General features: G+C 38.0%; 1 protein-coding gene across 3 annotated transcripts in view; it reads left to right on the plus strand.

The window, feature by feature from the left end:
* Positions 1-18745, plus strand: part of RPGR (retinitis pigmentosa GTPase regulator) — a 57230-nt gene that overhangs the window by 30740 nt on the left and 7745 nt on the right. For 2 of the 3 annotated variants that reach the window (XM_081042601.1, XM_081042602.1), the window contains exons 14-17: positions 1123-2097; positions 11782-11928; positions 13351-13408; positions 14716-14804. In XM_081042601.1, the coding sequence (XP_080898727.1) occupies positions 1123-2097; positions 11782-11928; positions 13351-13408; positions 14716-14804 (1269 nt within the window). The remainder of the gene's footprint in view (positions 1-1122; positions 2098-11781; positions 11929-13350; positions 13409-14715; positions 14805-18745) is intronic. The other variant, XM_081042603.1, reaches the window with a different exon arrangement.

An 18745-nucleotide genomic window follows, 5' to 3' on the forward strand; every position in this document is an offset into this window, starting at 1 on the left:
TCCTTTTAAATTGATACATATTTTATACTTCACATACTCCTTTAAGTAGAAGCCCTACCAGGCCTACTTTGGTGAATAAAAAAGATTTATTATAGTATTTCTATGTATGAAATTTTTAACTTGTGCTTTTTAAATAAATTTTTTAAGCAGCAAAACTTACCTCTTCCTGGGCCTAGCACTGATCACAAGTTTTGAAACTTGATTTAGTGAGGTTTTACAGTCCAGCAAATTCATCGACTCTTTCAATTCATTAGCTTTTAGAATTTAGGTCAGTAATTTGATTTTTGCCTTATTTTGTCCAGAAGGAAATTAATTTCAAATTCTTAATGTATCATTCAAATCCCAATGTGTAATTTCATAGTTTTTATAAAAATCTTGCAGTTTACCTTAAGTATTTTCGTTATAGTGGTTTTTTCATGTATGCAAATAATTATAATTGAAAAATAAAATAGATAAAATCAAAAATTTGAGAACCCAAGATTTTGTTTTGAAAAGAAAAATACATTCATTATTATTTAGTACATCAATAAAGATTTCATTTGCAGTTTTTAGTTCTGTTATTTTCTTCTAGAAATAAGCTATTGATTTTTTCAATTTTTAAATTTTCCACATTTTCATTTACTTTAACTATGTAAAATTTTGTGGAATCAAAAGATCAAAGTTTGACCAAATTAAACTTTGATCAAATTAAAATGATAGGAAAGGTAGAAAAAATTAAACTGAACTACACTGCATGCAAGAGAACTATACATTTTCAACAGTATTTTGCAAAATCAATCTGGAAATGTATTACATTTAAGAATTGACTCAGATTAAGAAAAAGGTCAGAGAATCAATATTAATGGTACTGTGAGTAATGGCAAAATTATGGCAGGTAGTAAGAATTTGAAAGTTAAACACAGGCATATGTTACTAAATCAAAATTAGGTGTTCCACAGACTTAGAGAGTGGCATAAATTATCCCCAAAGAAAACAAAATCTGAACGAAATGTCCAGTAAAACTGGATGTTTTTGTTCTCCTAGTGAAACTGATGACAATGTAAAACCTTGGCAGTTTTTGTAGTAAGTAAGTTACCTTTGTCAACTAATAGTAGTATGATGATTACTTCAACAAATTTACAGAAACAAGAACCAGTTGAGAAACTGAAGCAGCATACAGCTCGTACTGAAAGTGATGATAGCAGTGAATATGAAATTGAAGAGATGTCCAAACGATCAAAAGAAGGGAAAGAGTATAAACAACATTTGGCGAAAGGAACATACATGATATCAACATCTATGTGTGTGAAAGCATCTTCAGATGATGAGGATGTAGGTCATGACTCAAGCCAGTCTGGCCCTGAGGCCGACACCAATGTGGAGGGCTTGCAAAAGCAGATATTTAGATGTCAAAATAAGCATGATATTTATCCACTTGATGATAAAGAAGTAGAAAGCAAAAGTGATGGAGGATGCAGTCAACTGGATTCAGAAGCAGACGAAATAGTCTCTGAGAAGGAAACTAAGCTGGCAGAAATGGCAGGTCTGAAGGATATAGGAAAAAGTGAAGAGAATATTAATAATAAAGAGAATATTAATAATAAAAGTGAAGAGAAAAATATTAGTACATCTTTTGAGGACTTACCAAATGAGGATATTGAAGAAAATGATGATTTTGTTAAGGAAAGGAACAAGCAAGACGGGATCTTTGGGAGTGAAAGAGAATCTGTACAGGAGCCAGACAGTGACGTGGAAGGTGAAAATGGAAGTCAACAGGGTACAACAGATGGCTTCGAGCCGCTTGAGTCACTAGAATGTAGTAGTGGAGAAAAAGATGATGATGAAGTGGAAACTGACCAAAACTTACGGGATAACGCAAAAGTTATTAAACAAGGACAAGAGCAAGAGACTGAACACAAAATGTCCAAATTCGTGGCACAATATGATTTTAAGTGTGACCACGTGAGAGAGATGTCAGAGGAAGAGGAAAGAGCAGAGAATTCAGAAGGAAGTGGAATAGAGGAACAAAAAAAGATAGAGAAAAATATGGAGGTGCCTGAAGGAAATGAGGAGGAGGAAGCAGAGATCCTGTCAGATGACTTTACAGACATAGCAGAGGTGAGTGAAGGTGATGGAAAGTCAGAGGGAGAAGCGGAGGATGTGCCTGAAGTTGGAGATGAGGGAATCTGGAAGGAGGGTAACTCAGGAGTGGAACATAGGCAAACTGAGGAGGGAGAACAGGCCAAAGACAAAGGAGGAGAAATGGAGAGCCAGGGTAAGGGAGAGAAAGATTTAGAAGAGAAGAAACAGGAGCAAAAGGAGAGGGAACAAGGCCATGAGGAAGAAAGAAACAAAAGGGTGGAGGAAAGGGAAGAGGAGGAGCAAGGAGAGGAGGAGGGGGAAGGAGAGGAGGAAGAAGAAGAGGAAGGAGAAGAAGAGGGGGATGGGGAAGGAGAAGGAGGGGAGGAAGAAATGGAGGAAAAAGAGGGGGAGGAGGAGGAAGAAGAAGAGGAAGGAGAGGGAGAGGGGGATGGGGAAGGAGAAGGAGGGGAGGAAGAAATGGAGGAAAAAGAGGGGGAGGAGGAGGAAGAAGAAGAGGAAGGAGAGGGAGAGGAGGATGGAGAGGAGGAGGGAGAGGGGGATGGAGAGGAGGAGGGAGAGGGGGATGGAGAGGAGGAGGGAGAGGGGGATGGAGAGGAGGAGGGAGAGGAGGAGGGAGAGGGGGTTGGAGAGGAGGAGGGAGAGGGGGATGGAGAGGAGGAGGGAGAGGGGGATGGAGAGCGGGAAGGGAAAGGGGAAGTCAAGGAGGAAGGGGAGGAGGAGGAAGGGGAGGCGGAAGAGGAGGAAGGGGAGGAAAGGGAAGAGGAAGAAGAAGACAATAAGGAAGAGGAGGGGAAATGCCAAAAGACAGGCAATGAAGAGAGTGAAAGGCGGGGAAGAGAGGGTGAAGGCAAAGAGTCCCGAAAAGTGAGCAAAATTAAAGGGTCTATGATATATAACAAAGATAAAACATATCCAAGAAAGATGGTGACTAACACAGAGGGAAAGGGGCGAGAGAATCAAGTACGGAGGTTCAGAATGCCAGTACAGTCAAAACAACTTTTAAAAAACAGGCCACCAGGTTCCAAAAAATTCTGGAGTCATGTATTACCACATTATTTGGAACTGAAGTGACAAACTTAAAATTTGACCTGATTGTGTCCAGCCAAAAAACAATTTGATCACCTTCCATGTAATAGGCACTTAGTACATTTTATTAAATTGATTTTATGTCATGGTTACCCTACTTGTGGTACAGTAGTGACTGATAATGACAACACAAGGAACTCTTAAGTTTTGGCTCCCCTTAGACTAATACCTTGCTATATTTTCACCAAAAATTGTTCATCTATAACTAGAAAATATCAAAAGATCATAGCAGATAATTATATATTCCTCATTCAAGACAGATTTAGGTAATAGGAATACACTAGAAGAGTATTTTGTCTGTGTATACAAAAATGGCATAGATCCTTAAGGGCTATAAAGATATCTGATTTCTTATAAATCTGTTAGCACAGTTATTTTCAGTCTGATTACTGTTTACCTACTACATAGAATAATTTTATAAGAACGGATGGTAGGGACAGCCGGTTAGCTCAGTTGGTTAGAGCGTGGTGCTGATAACACCAGGTTGCTGGTTCGATCCCCACATGGGCCACTGTGAGCTGCGCCTTCCTAAAATATAAATAAATAAAGAAAAGTGAAAAAAAAGAAAGGATGGTATTCTAAAGCTACCATGAGGAATTCACATTTTAAAGAAATAGTGATGTCTTTTCTACATTTTATGTGTCCTTTTGCAACAATCGACCAAGTGACAGTTGGATTCAGAGCTCAGATCTTAATAATGTAGTTTCTTTTAGTTACTGTCTAGGCAAATGGCAGTTTATCTAATGAAATGGAGATTAACTTAAACATATAATTGGGAAGTGTTGTAAGTCTTTAAGTATTTATAGGCCAGGCAAAGCTACTCATTAGGCCTCAGTGTCCGCATCTGTAAAATGGAGTGGATTCGATGATAAGAAAACAATACTTCTAACTCTTAAATTCTTTCATTCTATTAGGTTGATGAGTTACTCTATCATGTTTGTTATTTGCATAAGAAATATTTAAGAAAAATTACACGTTAAAATTAATGTAGTTTTCTGTAAAATATTGTTCTTGACTCTTAAAAGTTTATGACAGCTTTAATGTCTCTTGTCTTCTGTAATTCTGTATTTGTAAACTCCTATGATTTTCACGCTCTAACTGTACTGTCAGAACCTCATTCCCAGGATGTATACGTACTATCAATGTATTCTCTGTTGACTGTTCTGTAATTCTGTTTGTTGCTTGTCAGAATGTTTCAAGTGAAATAAAAATTGAGTGTATACAGTCAGTAATTGTGAAAAGAAAAACTAATCTTAGATATTGAATTTTGGAGGCTAGATTTCCACTAATTTCAGTCTACCCTTAACATTTTCAATGTATGTAATGCAGCTAGTTTGTTTGATTGTTCTTTATTCATAGTTCCCTTTTCAACTTTTTACCTTTCCCAGTCCTTCTTTGGACATGAGGGATTTCTTGTACTTTCTTTTCTCAAGGAGGATTTTGATGGTAAACTTCCTGTGAATTTTGTGTAGTTGAATTCTTTGCACATTTGATTCTCCTTGAATAAGAAAGACTAAAAGGAGAAAGACTAGAATATGAAGTGAAGAAATTCTTAGAAGCAACTGTAAATTTTGTCTTAGCTGCAGGGATCTCTGTTAGTTTCCCTTAACTAACCAAATATGCTGATTTGGCATTGCAGGGTTCTACCAAATTCTGTCACATTCTACCACATTCATAAAGTGTTAGTAGAATAGAATTAATACTTTTATAAAGATATATGTGCTGTGTTGTTAATTCTAGTGAGAAGCATGGTTATTTAAAAAGGTTATTAAGATGGATGACAGAAGTGAAGTTCATAAAGGACAAACCTCCAGGGAGATAAATGTTTAAACGCAAGTTATTCATCTTCCACTGAAGTGATAATCAGCCACCAATACTGAAATGATGTTCATAAAATGTGTCCACCTCAGTATTTGAACTGGTCTAGATAACCATTTTTTTAAACATCATTTCTTCACATTTCCCTGGCCAAAAAAATGTTGTGTACTTTCAGAAGCAGTAATTCGTGCAGGCGTAGTGTTCTGGTCAAAAAGAACACTGTCCTAGACCTGAATTAATACTTGGTTAAATAGACTGAAATAACTGGTACCTTCTTTATTGCCCCATCTGCTGGTTGATCAGGCTTTCACTGTAGTTTATCAGTGATCATTTTGAGGCAAGTGTGAGTTGTGTACATAGAATCTATTGAGTTACAGTTTCAAATGAGGACTCTGGCAGAAAATACTTAAAGGTCAGCTACAAAGGAGTACCCCAGAAGGCTCTACTGCTGAACAGCAGCCCTTGAGGTGAGTGCAATTGAAATGTTTGTTATTATTTCACTAGAGAGATAAAACTTGCTGGACACATATATACAAAACAAAATGCTACCATGGAGGAAGGCGCTGTCATTCCTTCCTTCATTCTTTCTACAGTGAAAATTAAATGTGGTATTAAATGCCCAGTACCTGACACATAACTTAATATTTGGTGTATAGTATTCATTCAACCAATATTTATATACCAAGCGCCAAAAAGCAAGCAAAAGCTTCCCCAAACCAGGTGGCTCTGAAGAAGCGAGGGCCGCTTAGTCAGCCTCCTGCAGCCCTCTTCCCTGTCTGGGGCGTTCAGTAGGCACAGGTTTCTTGAAAGAACACGTAAGAGGAGTTCCTGTGACTCTGCCTTAACTGTTGCTTAACAGAGCCCTTTGGTTTCCTGATACCCCCACGTTTTCAGCCAGGACTGCACAAAGATAAAAATATGATCTGAAAACAGATCGATGGCTTTCCTTTATTAAATCCCTTAATTAATAAGAAGCAAAGGTTTTGTGCCCTGGGTGTGCAGAGAGTAAGATATGGCTTCTGATCTCAAGAAACCATTGGCTACTTCTATAGGCTGACCAGAAAATTTGCGAGTATGAGAGAGTACTTCAAGAGTGGCACTGCAGCTGTCATAGAGAAAGGCTAGGAAAGGGCTTCCAAGGAGCAGTGGTGAAAAGTGAACTGAGTCATGGAAAGTGAAAGCTAAGCAGGCAAAGGGGGTGTGGAGAGCAAGGACTTTCCAGGCTGATGGAAGCCACGAGAGTGTCCATGTCTGTGCAGCCTAGGGCATTTTTGGTCCTGGTTAGAAGAGCAAAGGGCCTTGTGGGTTTGTAGAAGAAGTGAAACAGCAAGAGTCATATGATTACACTTGGGCTTTTGTAACATCGTTCTGGCAGCAATATGGAGGGTGGATTGGAAGGGAACGGAACCAGAAGCAGGGGTGCCAGTTAGGAGGCAGTAAGAGGAGACCAGGCAGAGACTAGGGAGGGGCTGGGCTGGGACAGTGGGGATGGAGAATTGGGTACATATGTGATCAAGGGGATTTAGGGATAGAATTGGAGGCTTAGTAAAGAGATGCAGCTTGGAGGGAGTGAAAAGGCCAAGCCTTTCTTGTTTCTGGCCTGGAGAACTGGCTGGAAAGAGGGCCATTCACCAAGGCTGAGAACAGAAGAGTAGGGGCAGGTTCGGGAGACTTTTAGGGCTTGTTGATCCAGGAGATGTTCAGCAGTCCGATACACGCCTGGGTCTGGAGCTCGGGAGACAGCTGAGTATCACCAGCACATGTATGCAGATAACACTGTGGAGCTGAATGAGAGGCAGCAGTCATAGGGTGGAAAGAGAACTGAAGACAAAATGCAGGGCCACATCTGTAGGTAAGGGGAGGTTGAGAAAGGGAAGTGAGAAGGAGGTGGGATAAGAACACTTTCCAGGAAAGAGGTACTGCCCAAGCCGAGGAAGAAGAAACCGTCAATGGCTGCAGAGAGGGCCTGCGAGAGGCCCAGAAGAGGGCCGGGCAGAACCCACATTGCCAGCAAAGAGTGAGCTCCAGCAAGTCTGCTTTGCAGGGAAATGTAATCAGAACTAGACTTTGAAAAGTCAATATCAGACAAAGAGTGCTACTGGCATGTTTCTCCATTTAGGAAGGGAGATGTATATTCCAGAGACTTTGGTGCTCTGGGAAAAGAAAATCCCAAATGTTTAGTTGCTGTTTACTATATACAATGGTATATAAGACTGGGATGTTATTGAAGTGAGCTGTCAACAAAAAGGAGTCTGCAGTGCTTTCAATATCAGTGGTGTTGGGGGGACTCTGAGTAGCCATTATGGTCTTCAGTTTATTTGAACAGAATTGGGAAAGAGCATAGATTCTGGAGTCCAGTAGGCAGGCATGAGTTCAAACCTCAGCCTTTCACTGACTAGCTGTTGTGGACACTTGGAAAAGTGTTTTCTTTTTTAAACCTTTCTGAGTCTTATTTCCCTCTTTTAGTAAAGAGGGCCGGGGGGTCTTTTGATAATTAGTTAACACATGAAACGTGTTAGAGGTACTCAGCAAATGGTGACCTGTACCACTCTTAATTCTCCTTTCTAATCCCACCGAGTCAAGTGCAGTGATACCCTCCTGAATCTCATGAGCTTAGTTCTCTGCACCTCACTTTTGTTTAACTATAACATAGCAACTGCCCCCCCCAAATTGGCTTATGGAAATAGATCTGTGGGAATGCAATGGATTACAGTAATGATAACCCATAAATATGGGGTAGAATGAAATTCTGCTGTTACACACCATATACGGGTCAAATACTGCCCCTCAGCATGATGAAAGTGTGATGAAAGGCTGATCACACTCCTATAGTTCGCCTACAATTTACATGTTAGTGCTGTCACAGGGACCGTAGATTTATCTCTGCGTCCTAAGGTTTTTTATCAAAATAGTTTTAAAAAGTAATTCACACACGAAGCGTAATCATGTATCATGCATTTGTTTAAGCTAAAGAGGAAAATAATTTTTCTGAGAAAAAAGAGGGGGGGGAAAGAGTAAAAATGAAACAAGAATAAAACTCTACCAGCAAGATGTTCTGTACCCTAAGTGTTATGTTCCTTTTTGCTCATCAGAGTCAAACTTTAATGTATTGGGTGGTAAAGTACAGGATTAGGAATGAAGGAAGGGGTTGGTACATAGAAAGAAGGAAAAGTTTAGAGATTCTAAAGTAGTGTCATTGGAAGCTAACAATTGGGGAGTCGCAACTGGCAGCCCGTGGGTACAATCTGCAGATTTATTTTTGTCTGGTATACATAGTGATTTTATTTAAACATGTGAATCTGTTGCCAACATTGAAACATCAGGAGATTTTACATAGAAAAGATGTTTTGGGGATTCTCTTGGAAACCCTGAGGATCTGGGCGCACCGTACCCTGCAGCAGCACCAGCCTGCAGTCCAGCCCAGGCCACTCCGCCACTTCCCTGCTGTCCCCCTGTAATCCCCCGGCTGCTCCTGACAGGCGTGCCACCCTCTTCCTTCACTTGCTCTGGCTGCCAGACTCCTGCAAAAGAATAAAGGGATGTGTATAACAGCGTAGAATACATAAGTGAACATGTTCAATGAACTATGTTCTAGTGCTAAGACCTGGGACATTATAGCAAAATATGTGTGTCCTCGCTTCTTGGTTTTTGACTGTCCTCCATGTGTGCACTAGGGATCCTATCTTACTTTTTACGGAGGGGCCTTCACCAAACACTTACATTTACATACAAATACTGTTTGCTCATGTTATTTTCTCTGTAAATAATCTTTTTAATCTCGACATAAACCTTCCAAGGTAGGTGTTGCTAATGTCATTTGCCCATTTTACAGATAGACTGTAAAGTACATTAATTAGGTGCCTTGCTCAGGCCATGAGTCATGGAGAAAGGCTTGGAAAGCAGTGCTGAGGTCTTTGTACTTAATGCCCGTCCCACTCTCTACTCCTGCCTCAGTGATTTCTAGTGTAATTAAACATGAACTTACATGTTAACTCTTGTCCTAAAGAAACCTTGAAATTGAAACTTAAAAATACACACTTTCCCACCTGATATGACTTAGATATAAAGGTCCATGCTCTATTAGCCTATTTGGAAAATATTTTCTACCCTATGTGACATTGAGGCATGTCATAAATCCAGAATTGTAGCATAAAATGTTACGCTTTATAGTCCTTTTTAAAAAAACTTTAAAGAAAAACTCTTTTGAAGTTAATATACACACAGGAAAGTATGTCGTGCATGATTAACTTAATGTATATTCCACAAACTGTACACTCCCATGTAGTTAATACCCAGATCAAGGAACAGCAGTGTTAGCTCCCGAGAAGCTCCCCTTTAACCCCCTTCCAGCCATTTCCCATCCCCCGTCCCAGGGTGACCTCTACACTGACTTCTGATAGCAATCTCTAGTTTTTAAAGCATACAATGTGATTGAATTCCTAAGGAAACTGAAACCTCAGAAGTAACCTTTGGTTTCTTGGTATGTAAAAAGCAGTACCCTGGGCCAGACCAAAGACTGCGGCTTCCAGTGCTGTCTGACCAATGAAACAAGGGTCCTTTTGTGGTACCCAGGCTCATATGCTTCTTTACTGTGGTCTTAACACAAGATGTGTGTCCACTGACCACTCCAGATGACCTTACATCTTACGTGGTTCTGGTGACAAGACCGTATTTAAACTTTTATCTTTTCTTTTATAAAATGACAGTATTCTTCCAAGCTCTCCTTGTTTGTATTTGAAGGTAAGTGCTGTATGTGAGTTAAAGTATTTGTCCGGATGTGTATAGATTAATTTAAATGTGCTTAATAAGTGCGAAGTGCTACAATTAATGGTGTGATTTGTAGTGAAAATGTCCTTTTCTAGGAGCTTTTTCAAATTTAGAAAATTATATAGTTCTAGCATTTCTTCATTGTTACAGATTTTCATAAAGTTAATGGGTAAAATTATAGTTCATTTAAAAGAGATGAGTGTTTTGCTTATTTCTAAAATAAGGCAAAATTCCATGTTTCTTTTTATAATATCATGATATCCTGTGGTTACATTAATATGTTAGTTAACTAGCACAATTGGAATTGACCCAGGTGCTAGAATAGCAAAACTCTCCAAGTAAGGAGGACTTTGCCTGAACACAGCTCACTGTTCCTCCCTCTGGGAGATAGAACAGCAGAGTCTGAAATTCTGTGTCATGAGCAGTGTTCTTTCTAGTTGGCCTTCATTTATGTACATTTATGAATACATCTATTTATCAGCCCAAAGTCTTAAATCTAGTAATCTTGCTTTCCATTCCCTTTCAGAGTCAAGCTGTGTCTGTTCATTTTAGCTATCCATAATATATACCTGACTAGGTCTAATAAATAATATAAGTCACTTAGAGGGGAAACCATGAAGAAAAAAAGAAAGCCTTAGAAGTTCTTGGTAAATAGTAGCTACCTTGTAGTTAACCCTCCCAATCCTAACATGTCTGCCCTGGTACCCTGTTCTCCTCTCCTGTGATCCCCTCTAGTGTGCACTTCTCCTGGCCTTTGATTAACCTAAGTCAAGCCCTCCCAGAGTAACTTCTGAAATTCTTTTTAAATCTCAAGGCTTCATTTCCGGATTGCTTGTCCTCACTGGGAATGCTATTAGGCCACACTGTTAGGGCTACTGGCCTGAGGATGCCAGTTAGATCTGTTACTAAGGTGTGAAATATAAACATATCTTTTCCTAGCCTGAGCTCTAGTATTTTTATTTTTGCCAGAAGAAAGCTGAGTTAATTATTAGAGGCATTGTTTTCAAACCGTCCACTAAAGATTCTGTTGGGTGTCAGGCTTGTCCTTAACCAAACAGCCACTTAGGAACAGGACCACGAGAAGGCAGTTATTGTTGAAGGGACATAAAGGACCATGTGGTGTGAGGCAAGTAGAGCCAAGGTGAACTTTGGAAAACCATTCTTCAAAGGAGCGAATGGTTCCAATTACTTGCTGCCTTACCTATTAGAGGTCATTGTACCTTCAATGATGCACATAAATGAAAAGCATAGGACAAAATCCAATGAGCCTAATCTCAATGACAAAAAATAAGCAGTATTCCACCCCAAATATGAAATTGCAAATAAAAAGAAATCTCAATACAGAATAAAGGATAAAACTAATGTTTCATGCCTATACTTAATAAGCATCACATGATTTACACCCAGACTATCAAATCAACAGACAGACTGTTTTATAATTTGGATTAGCTGGACAGGAGTCAGATGGACTAGGTTGTGCTTCAGTTTGGTTTTCCCTCTGCTGTAAGTAACTAAGAGCAAACCACTTAGACTGCCTATGTCCCTGTGTCTTTTTCCTGCAATGTAAGTAATTATACTTGCCTCTCGTGAATATCAGTGAAGTGTACTTCTGAAGTGCTTTTAAATCCCTATGTTTTGGAAAATGAACATAATGAATATGTAGACACGATTATGGTATAATGTGACAGTAGGTAGAAAGCTTTTTAACTTCTCTAAAGTTTAAAAGCATTCTTTTGAGACAGCCCTGAAAGTATTTTTTTTCCCATTTTAACCTTTCCATAGGTGCTAACAGAATTTGGGGAATTCTAGTCATTAAAAATGAAATCGAGCAACATGTACAAAATCCTTGGTAATATAGTCACTTGATATGCAGTATGAGTTATGCAGTATTTTATTTCTTTGAATTCAGTTTTTGAATTCACATCTATGTGTTCTTTGAGATGGTATACATTATTTATGAAAGCAATATCAAATCTCTGGTGTTTAGAAAAGAAAATCTAACTTCCCTGATTGTCGATTTTGTGACAGGATAACAGATATTCGGAAGATGCAGATTCAGAAGACGAGGGTGAGGAATTCGGTGCATATCTGGAAAGTGAGAAGAAAGCTGTGAGAGACAGTGAAAGTGTTCTCGCAGATAGCTACAGCGAAACTAGTGACAACTCATATGAAAAGGTATTGGCAACCATTGAAAAGGTGTGATGATATGTGCTTCAATCCTTAGATCCTGCCTCAGAGAAAGTATGTGGGTGCCCTGGTCTGCAGAGGGCAGATTCCAACTTCTGTGGGAGCAGAAATACTTCTATGAATAACTTTGTTTGGGTACTGTAGGAAAAGCTTTGGCAATTTTATGAATGAGGCACACTTTGTTTTTAGCCTTCTTTCCACACTTCTTGGTAGCATTCTTTTCCCTGCAGGAGTGGAAATTAACTGATACAGGCCAGTGTAGTGTACTGTTGAGAAATTAACAATGAAGTACAGCACTGGGTCCTTGAAATGATGAAATCACAAAGTTAGGAGCCTGGTACTGGTGGCAGGAATGGGATGTGTGCGTGCCGATGTACGTGTCTATTTACATGTATAGGGCGAAACGAAAGTTGTCCACAGCAGTATTTGAGGTTGTGATCAGCTCTGCAGAGATGCAGTCTAGAAGGAAGCATTTATAGGAGGAATAGGAGACGGTATCACTGAGGAAGAAAAAGGCATCCTGAAAGTAGAGCAAGGGATACCAAAAACATCTCTTCCATTTGGCAGTTTTGCTCAACAGTGACTCTGCTAGGAAATCTTTGGTAGGTTTGAAATCATTCATTTGCTGACACTACCCTGGATTAATTTCAGAGGTGTAGAATTCAGAAACCCAAACTGAATGACACTGTATTGATTCGTTTTCATTTTTTGGACCTCTTGCGCGGAATACTGCGTTAGTTAATCATGCCTTATCGTTGATGAAACACTATCGTTATTGGTCTGAGCAAGGCTCCCCTCGCTTTGTTTAAATCGGTCTCCTTTTAGCTCCATTCCCCTTCTCCTTAACATAAACAACCATTGAAACATGCTTGTCCTTTTATTTGAATATGTCCTTTTAAAACGTGTTTTGTGTGCATGTATTTTTAATTTAAAACATGATATTGTGCTACAGAGGTCATTCTCTTTCTCGATTCCTTCTTTTTTCCAACTCACACTGAAAAAAAAGTGTTCTGTCAAGTTTAAGAGCGAAGGAAAGATTCTTTTTGTATGGAACATTTATGAGTTCTAGTTAGGGTGGTCCCTAAAATTCTTTACCTTTGAATTCATTAAACTCCAATTTAGCATTGTAAGATACTGAGCTAATTCATATATTGATTAATGTTCCTAAATCTTCTTTTAGTAGAATTCTTGAATCATACAGTGTTTTTTTCTGAATCAGACAAAATTTAAGCTAGGAGTGACGTTAGCAATCACTTGCTATCTAAGGCAAGAGCCCAGCAAAGTGAAGTAATAGTCACGTGTTTATTTTGTTAGCTACAGGCCAACTCTGGAACCCTGCTTAGAAAGCAAGACTAGGTTTTCTAGTATAGCACAAATATGTTTATTATATTGTTTCTTTATTTTTTATAGGACAAAATACCCAATGAAGAGGAATGGTCCATTTGTGACTACAACGAAAATCCAAAAGGTGTGAGCCCATTTGACTTCGAAAGAAGACTTTTTTTAAAAAGGCTAGATACATAACATAGATACATAGATGCATATATCTATATGCACATATGTGCCATTCTTGCGTAATTATAGCTTACACACATGTATTCTATTTTATGCTTATTCCTCTCACATGACCCTCATAACAAGCTATGAAGTATGTGACATAGGCTTATTTGTTCTCATTGATAACCACCATAGGTTCTTCACATAAAAATATTCGCATTACTCTTAGCTGCTCATGTGTCAATGTCAAGTGGTTTAAGACAGTCTTTTTACTACCTTTTTTTTTTCTTTTCAATTAGTAGTATTAAGTTGAGCTTTTGCCCCAAATTTCGATTTATATCTCTGGTGAGCACTGCCAGACCCCATTGCGGATGACCAGGCTGGCCTAGCGCCACAGCAGGCCATCTAGTTATTTCCCCCAGAGCCCAGACCTGAGTTTTCCATCTTACCCCGGACATTTAAGAGGAATCCTTTCTCAGGCTTAGCTGTTGGTGTCAGAGAACAGGTGCCGCAAGATAGAGGAGACGGTGATTGTCCATGAGACCTACATTTTCTACACCCAAATCATCCGTTTTTGCAGATGACCCCTGTTTCCACACTATCACGTCACAGGGTGCCTTTTACTGTGTTTTCATTAAAAATAACTTTCATAATAGTAGATAGTTGATCTGAACTTAAGCACAGAAGGAAGTTCCCTTAATATTTTTCTCTTCTAACTTCTGTAGAAAGAGAAGTAAGTTTTAGACTGTTTTAAGAAAAATGTTAAAATATTTGTCATCTCTTAAGTATTCTTAACATATAGCCTAAAATGTTAAAAAGAACCTGTACGATTTAAGTAATTGATAATATAAATTAAAAGAATGCATATGCTTCATGAGTATACTTTAAAGATCATTATTCAGCTATATAACATGTGGATTAATTTGGAATGCAAAAAATAACATGCCCAGTTGAGTAAAAAGAATTTAATTATAACTAGGTTAATTTTTAAAAAGGTAATTTATATTTTACAGCAGTCTTCCCTAACATTTACTGTTACTTTTGTAGCTATATTTAGGTACTGGTCATCTAAATATTTACAGAATTGATCACGTCATTCTGAGCTTTTTGCTCAACTTTTCAGGATATAAGCAGCGTAGACCTTGTCCACTACCCCAGTGGTACGCTTTTTTAATATTACCCCATAATTCAGAGTAGATAGAGTTTCGCTGAAAACATCAGGGCTTTTCTTTTTCTCATTAGTTAAAAAAAATTTTTTCTAAATATATTCTATTGTAGGAAGCATGTATTATCATACAAAATACTGTTCTTCAGACTTCCTGAAAGATGAACCCACGCCAGGTAAAGACATTAAAGTCTCAAAGAAGGTAAGTGAAATGAACTTTTCATTTTAATGTTAAGACCAAAGTATTGAATTGCTCCTTCTACTTTTGATATGGTGATCCACATAATTTAACTCGCTTAATATAAGGTTTATGGCCCAGAAATGTGAAGAATTTCAGGTGATTCACATTTTTAACGTGCATATTTATTTCTTTATTGGACTTTAGATTGTGAGTCAGGTTGTTCTGCCAAAATTTAATAGCATATTTCTTTCAATCATCCCATACATGCTGATTCATCATGCAATAAAAGATTCATATGATTTCATTGATATGTGGTATATAAACCAAAAATAACAAAAGAACAAGACCAACAAATGAGAAACAAAAACTCATAGACACAGACAATAGTTTAGTGGTTACCAGAGGGTAAGGGAGGAGGAAGGTGGTAGATGAGGGTAAGGGGGATCAAATATATGGTGATGGAAGGAGAACTGACTCTGGGTGGTGAACACACAATGGGATTTGTAGTTGATGTGGTGCAGAATTGTACACCTGAAATCTATGTAATTTTACTAACAATTGTCACCCCAATAAATTTTTAAAAAAGAAGTTTATTAAATTATAAGAGTATAATAATCATGACAGCCTAGAAGAGGGTAAGGTAAAGCCACAAAATAGAGAGGATAAATGAAAACATAAAGATAATTGTGCTTAGAAAACGTTACGCCATGTTACTTCAGTCTCTCAGGAGATGACTAATACCTGGTTTGGAGTTATTAAAAGCCTGATGAATACATTTCTTCTCCTTAGAAGTAAGTTACTCTTTTCACTTGCAGGAGAACTTTCTTTAATCATGAGACTACGTTTCACGGTAAAAGAGGAAACAAGGAAGAAAAGATAAATGAAAGGCCTTGTTAATTCTTACTATTCAACTTTCAGGTCTCAGCTTAAATGTTACTTCCAAATAGAGGCCTTTTGTGACCAGCAGCACTTATATAAATTATTATATCTCACTATTATTCTGTCACATAACACCCTTTTTTATCCTTCTTAGTATTTATCACAATTTGCAATTACATAGTCCTTTATATATCTGCTTTATGGCTCTATCTTCCCATTGGCCTTCAGCTTCATGGGGACAGAAATGATTTTCTGGTTTGCTTTCCAGTATATCCTCAGCACTTATCACAGTTCCTGGTATGTGGTAAATGCTCAGTAAACATTTTTGGTTGACATTGAATTGTAAACTGTAAGGAAGTAAGAAAGAGGAAAGGATAATGATGTAAAACTAGGAGCCGCTCTTAAAGTAGTAAACAACCTGTCTTTTGCCATCTTTGGAGGTATATGCCACTCTGAAATTCCTTTCAGAATTATATCAGGAATTTCAAGTTATTTTGGCCCTGATCCCCCTATTGTTATCTTTTCCTAAAAATTACTTCATGACCATTTTTATGTTTATAAAAATTATCTTATAAATTTGAATTATTATACCCAAAAAGGTAGTCATGACCTGGCTCAAATGACACTGTGAAGTTGTCCTTAGAATATAACAGATATATCATCAGCATTTGATCAAGGTTTAGGAACTTTTCATGTTATCTGTCTAGGAAACCAGAACATTTAACAGATACTCTACTATGCTTCATAGTGTCGCTGTGAATAGTTTTTCCAATTTTAAGAGCTCAGGGAAAGACTCTGGCAAAGAAAATCAAACATGAGGGAGGAAGATGTAAAGTAAAGGAGTCAGGAGACCTAAAAACCTAAGGAGAGGAAAAGTGAAGTGAAACAGCAGAAAAAATATTTGAAAACACACCCTCCAACCAAATGAAAATGTGTATTCTGGAACACACGGTCAAGTTTCAGGAATGTTTCAGACTCTCCAGTCTTCATCATTGTCCATAGGTGGTAGGATTTGGGTGCACAAGACTGGAGAGAGGGCAGAGCCAGGAAAGGGGTGCCGTGTGGGAGGCAGAGTGGCAGGCGCCTGTAGGAGCACAGCAAGCAAGACCCCCGAGTGCCAGCACCAGTCGATGGGACAAAGGTGAGGATATGCAGGGCTGCGAGTGCCAGGCTGAAGAATTCATCTTAAACTTCGATTCTGCTTAAATTTTCATTTATACCCAATGGAAAAATATATTTCAGCAAACACATATTTCCTAGGTTAAAGGAAGGAAACAAAAGGTAATGAAAATTATATTTTAAAAATCAAAAAACAGTAATAAGTATATTCCCTACTTAAGGAATACGCTGTTATTCTCCATATTTTAAAAAGGAAATAGATGATTTGGGTGAGACTTTTATCAATCATCCCCGCAGGACATTTTTTTTTAAATCTATAATGTCTTTGACCTATTTACACCATCCAAGCCAAACAAATCAAACTTTTTAAAACTTGGAAAGTTAATGTTGCATTAACTTATATCAAAATAAACATGTATTTGAGATTTTACGTGCACACACACACACACACACACACACACACACTTAATTAGACGCTCCAAAGGTAATCTGAAAAAAAGAAAAAGAAAGAATTGCATTCTTGGTCTCTGCAAGACAGAATTCACTATTGAATTTTGTTTTGATGATTTTAACATTTCAGATATCCAGGTTAGGGCTCATGACTTTAATTGGCAGCAGCGATCTTTTGGTAGGTGATTGTCACATCTGGAAATTACCAAATATTGCTTTTCTAAAGTGTAGTCAGTGCTGATTATTTGGATCCACAGTTAGCCACTGAGGAAATTGTGTTATTGGCTTAATTTCCTTCCACCCAAGTAAGCTAATGAAAAAAGCAATAAGCTTTTCAGTTATTAAAAAGAATTTTTTTCCATCATGGAGTTAGTTTATTTGTGTATTTATTTAGCATATATTAATTGGGTATATCTTATGTGCCAGGCACAAGGCTAGAGGCTGCAGGTACACAGGTTAAAGATCCAGTTCCTTCCCTCAGAAACTAGCTGGAACATGGCAGATTCCCAGGATAGTTCCCCATGCCAGTTCACAGTGAATAGATTTCTTATGCATTGTCACTACCATAAATAAAAGAGTCTGAGAGGAGAATTTCTCCACCAAAAGTATGCCTGTGGATTCTTGCCTTTCCTGGCAACTACCTTTCTCTGATGCTACGCTTTGTTCACCATCACAGCTATTGCTCCGCATGTTCACCTCAAACACACAGTCAGCGTTACCTTGTGAGGAAAATCTGCGGTATACATGTGGTCTCAGGTTTTCCCAGGCTTACAACCTGAGATTGTCTCTTTCAGGCTCACCCAATAATTACTCCTCTGCTTTTTAAAAATAGCTTTATTGAGGTATAATTTATATATAATAAACTGCACATATTAAAAGTATGTAATTTGATTAGTTTTGATATATGTATACACCTAGGAAACCATAATCACAATCAAGAGAGTGAACAGTGCCATTATAGGCAGAAGGTTCTTTGTGACTCTTTGTGATCCCTATCTACATCCCTCACCCCCTACCATCCTCAGTAAACCACTCACCTGCTTTCTGTAATCATACATTATTTTGCAAGGTCTACGTTTTTGCAAATCCTACACTATGTACTCTCTTTTTTGGTTTGGCTTCCTTCGTTCAGCATAATTGTTTTGAGATTCATCCATGCATGTATCAGTAGTTCATTCCTTTATATTTATTGCAGAATTATATTCTATTTTGAGTTAATTTTTTTATATGGTGACGGTAGGGATTGAAGTTCCTGTTTCTTAACATATGGACATAGTTGTTCTAGCACTATTTGTTGAAAAAAAGACTAGCCTTTCTCTACTGAATTGCCTTTACATCTTTGTCATAAATCAGTTGACTTTTTGTGGGCCTATTTCTGGACTCTGTATTCTGTTCCTTTGATCAGTTTATCTTATGTCAGTACCACACTGTTTTCATTACTGTAGCTTTATAATAAATCTTGAAATCAACAAGTGTTAGTTCTCCAACTTTGTTCTTTTCCAAACTTGATTTAG

This window comes from Rhinolophus hipposideros (genome assembly GCF_964194185.1).
Source record: "Rhinolophus hipposideros genome assembly, chromosome: X".
Taxonomy (NCBI): Eukaryota; Metazoa; Chordata; class Mammalia; order Chiroptera; family Rhinolophidae; genus Rhinolophus; species Rhinolophus hipposideros.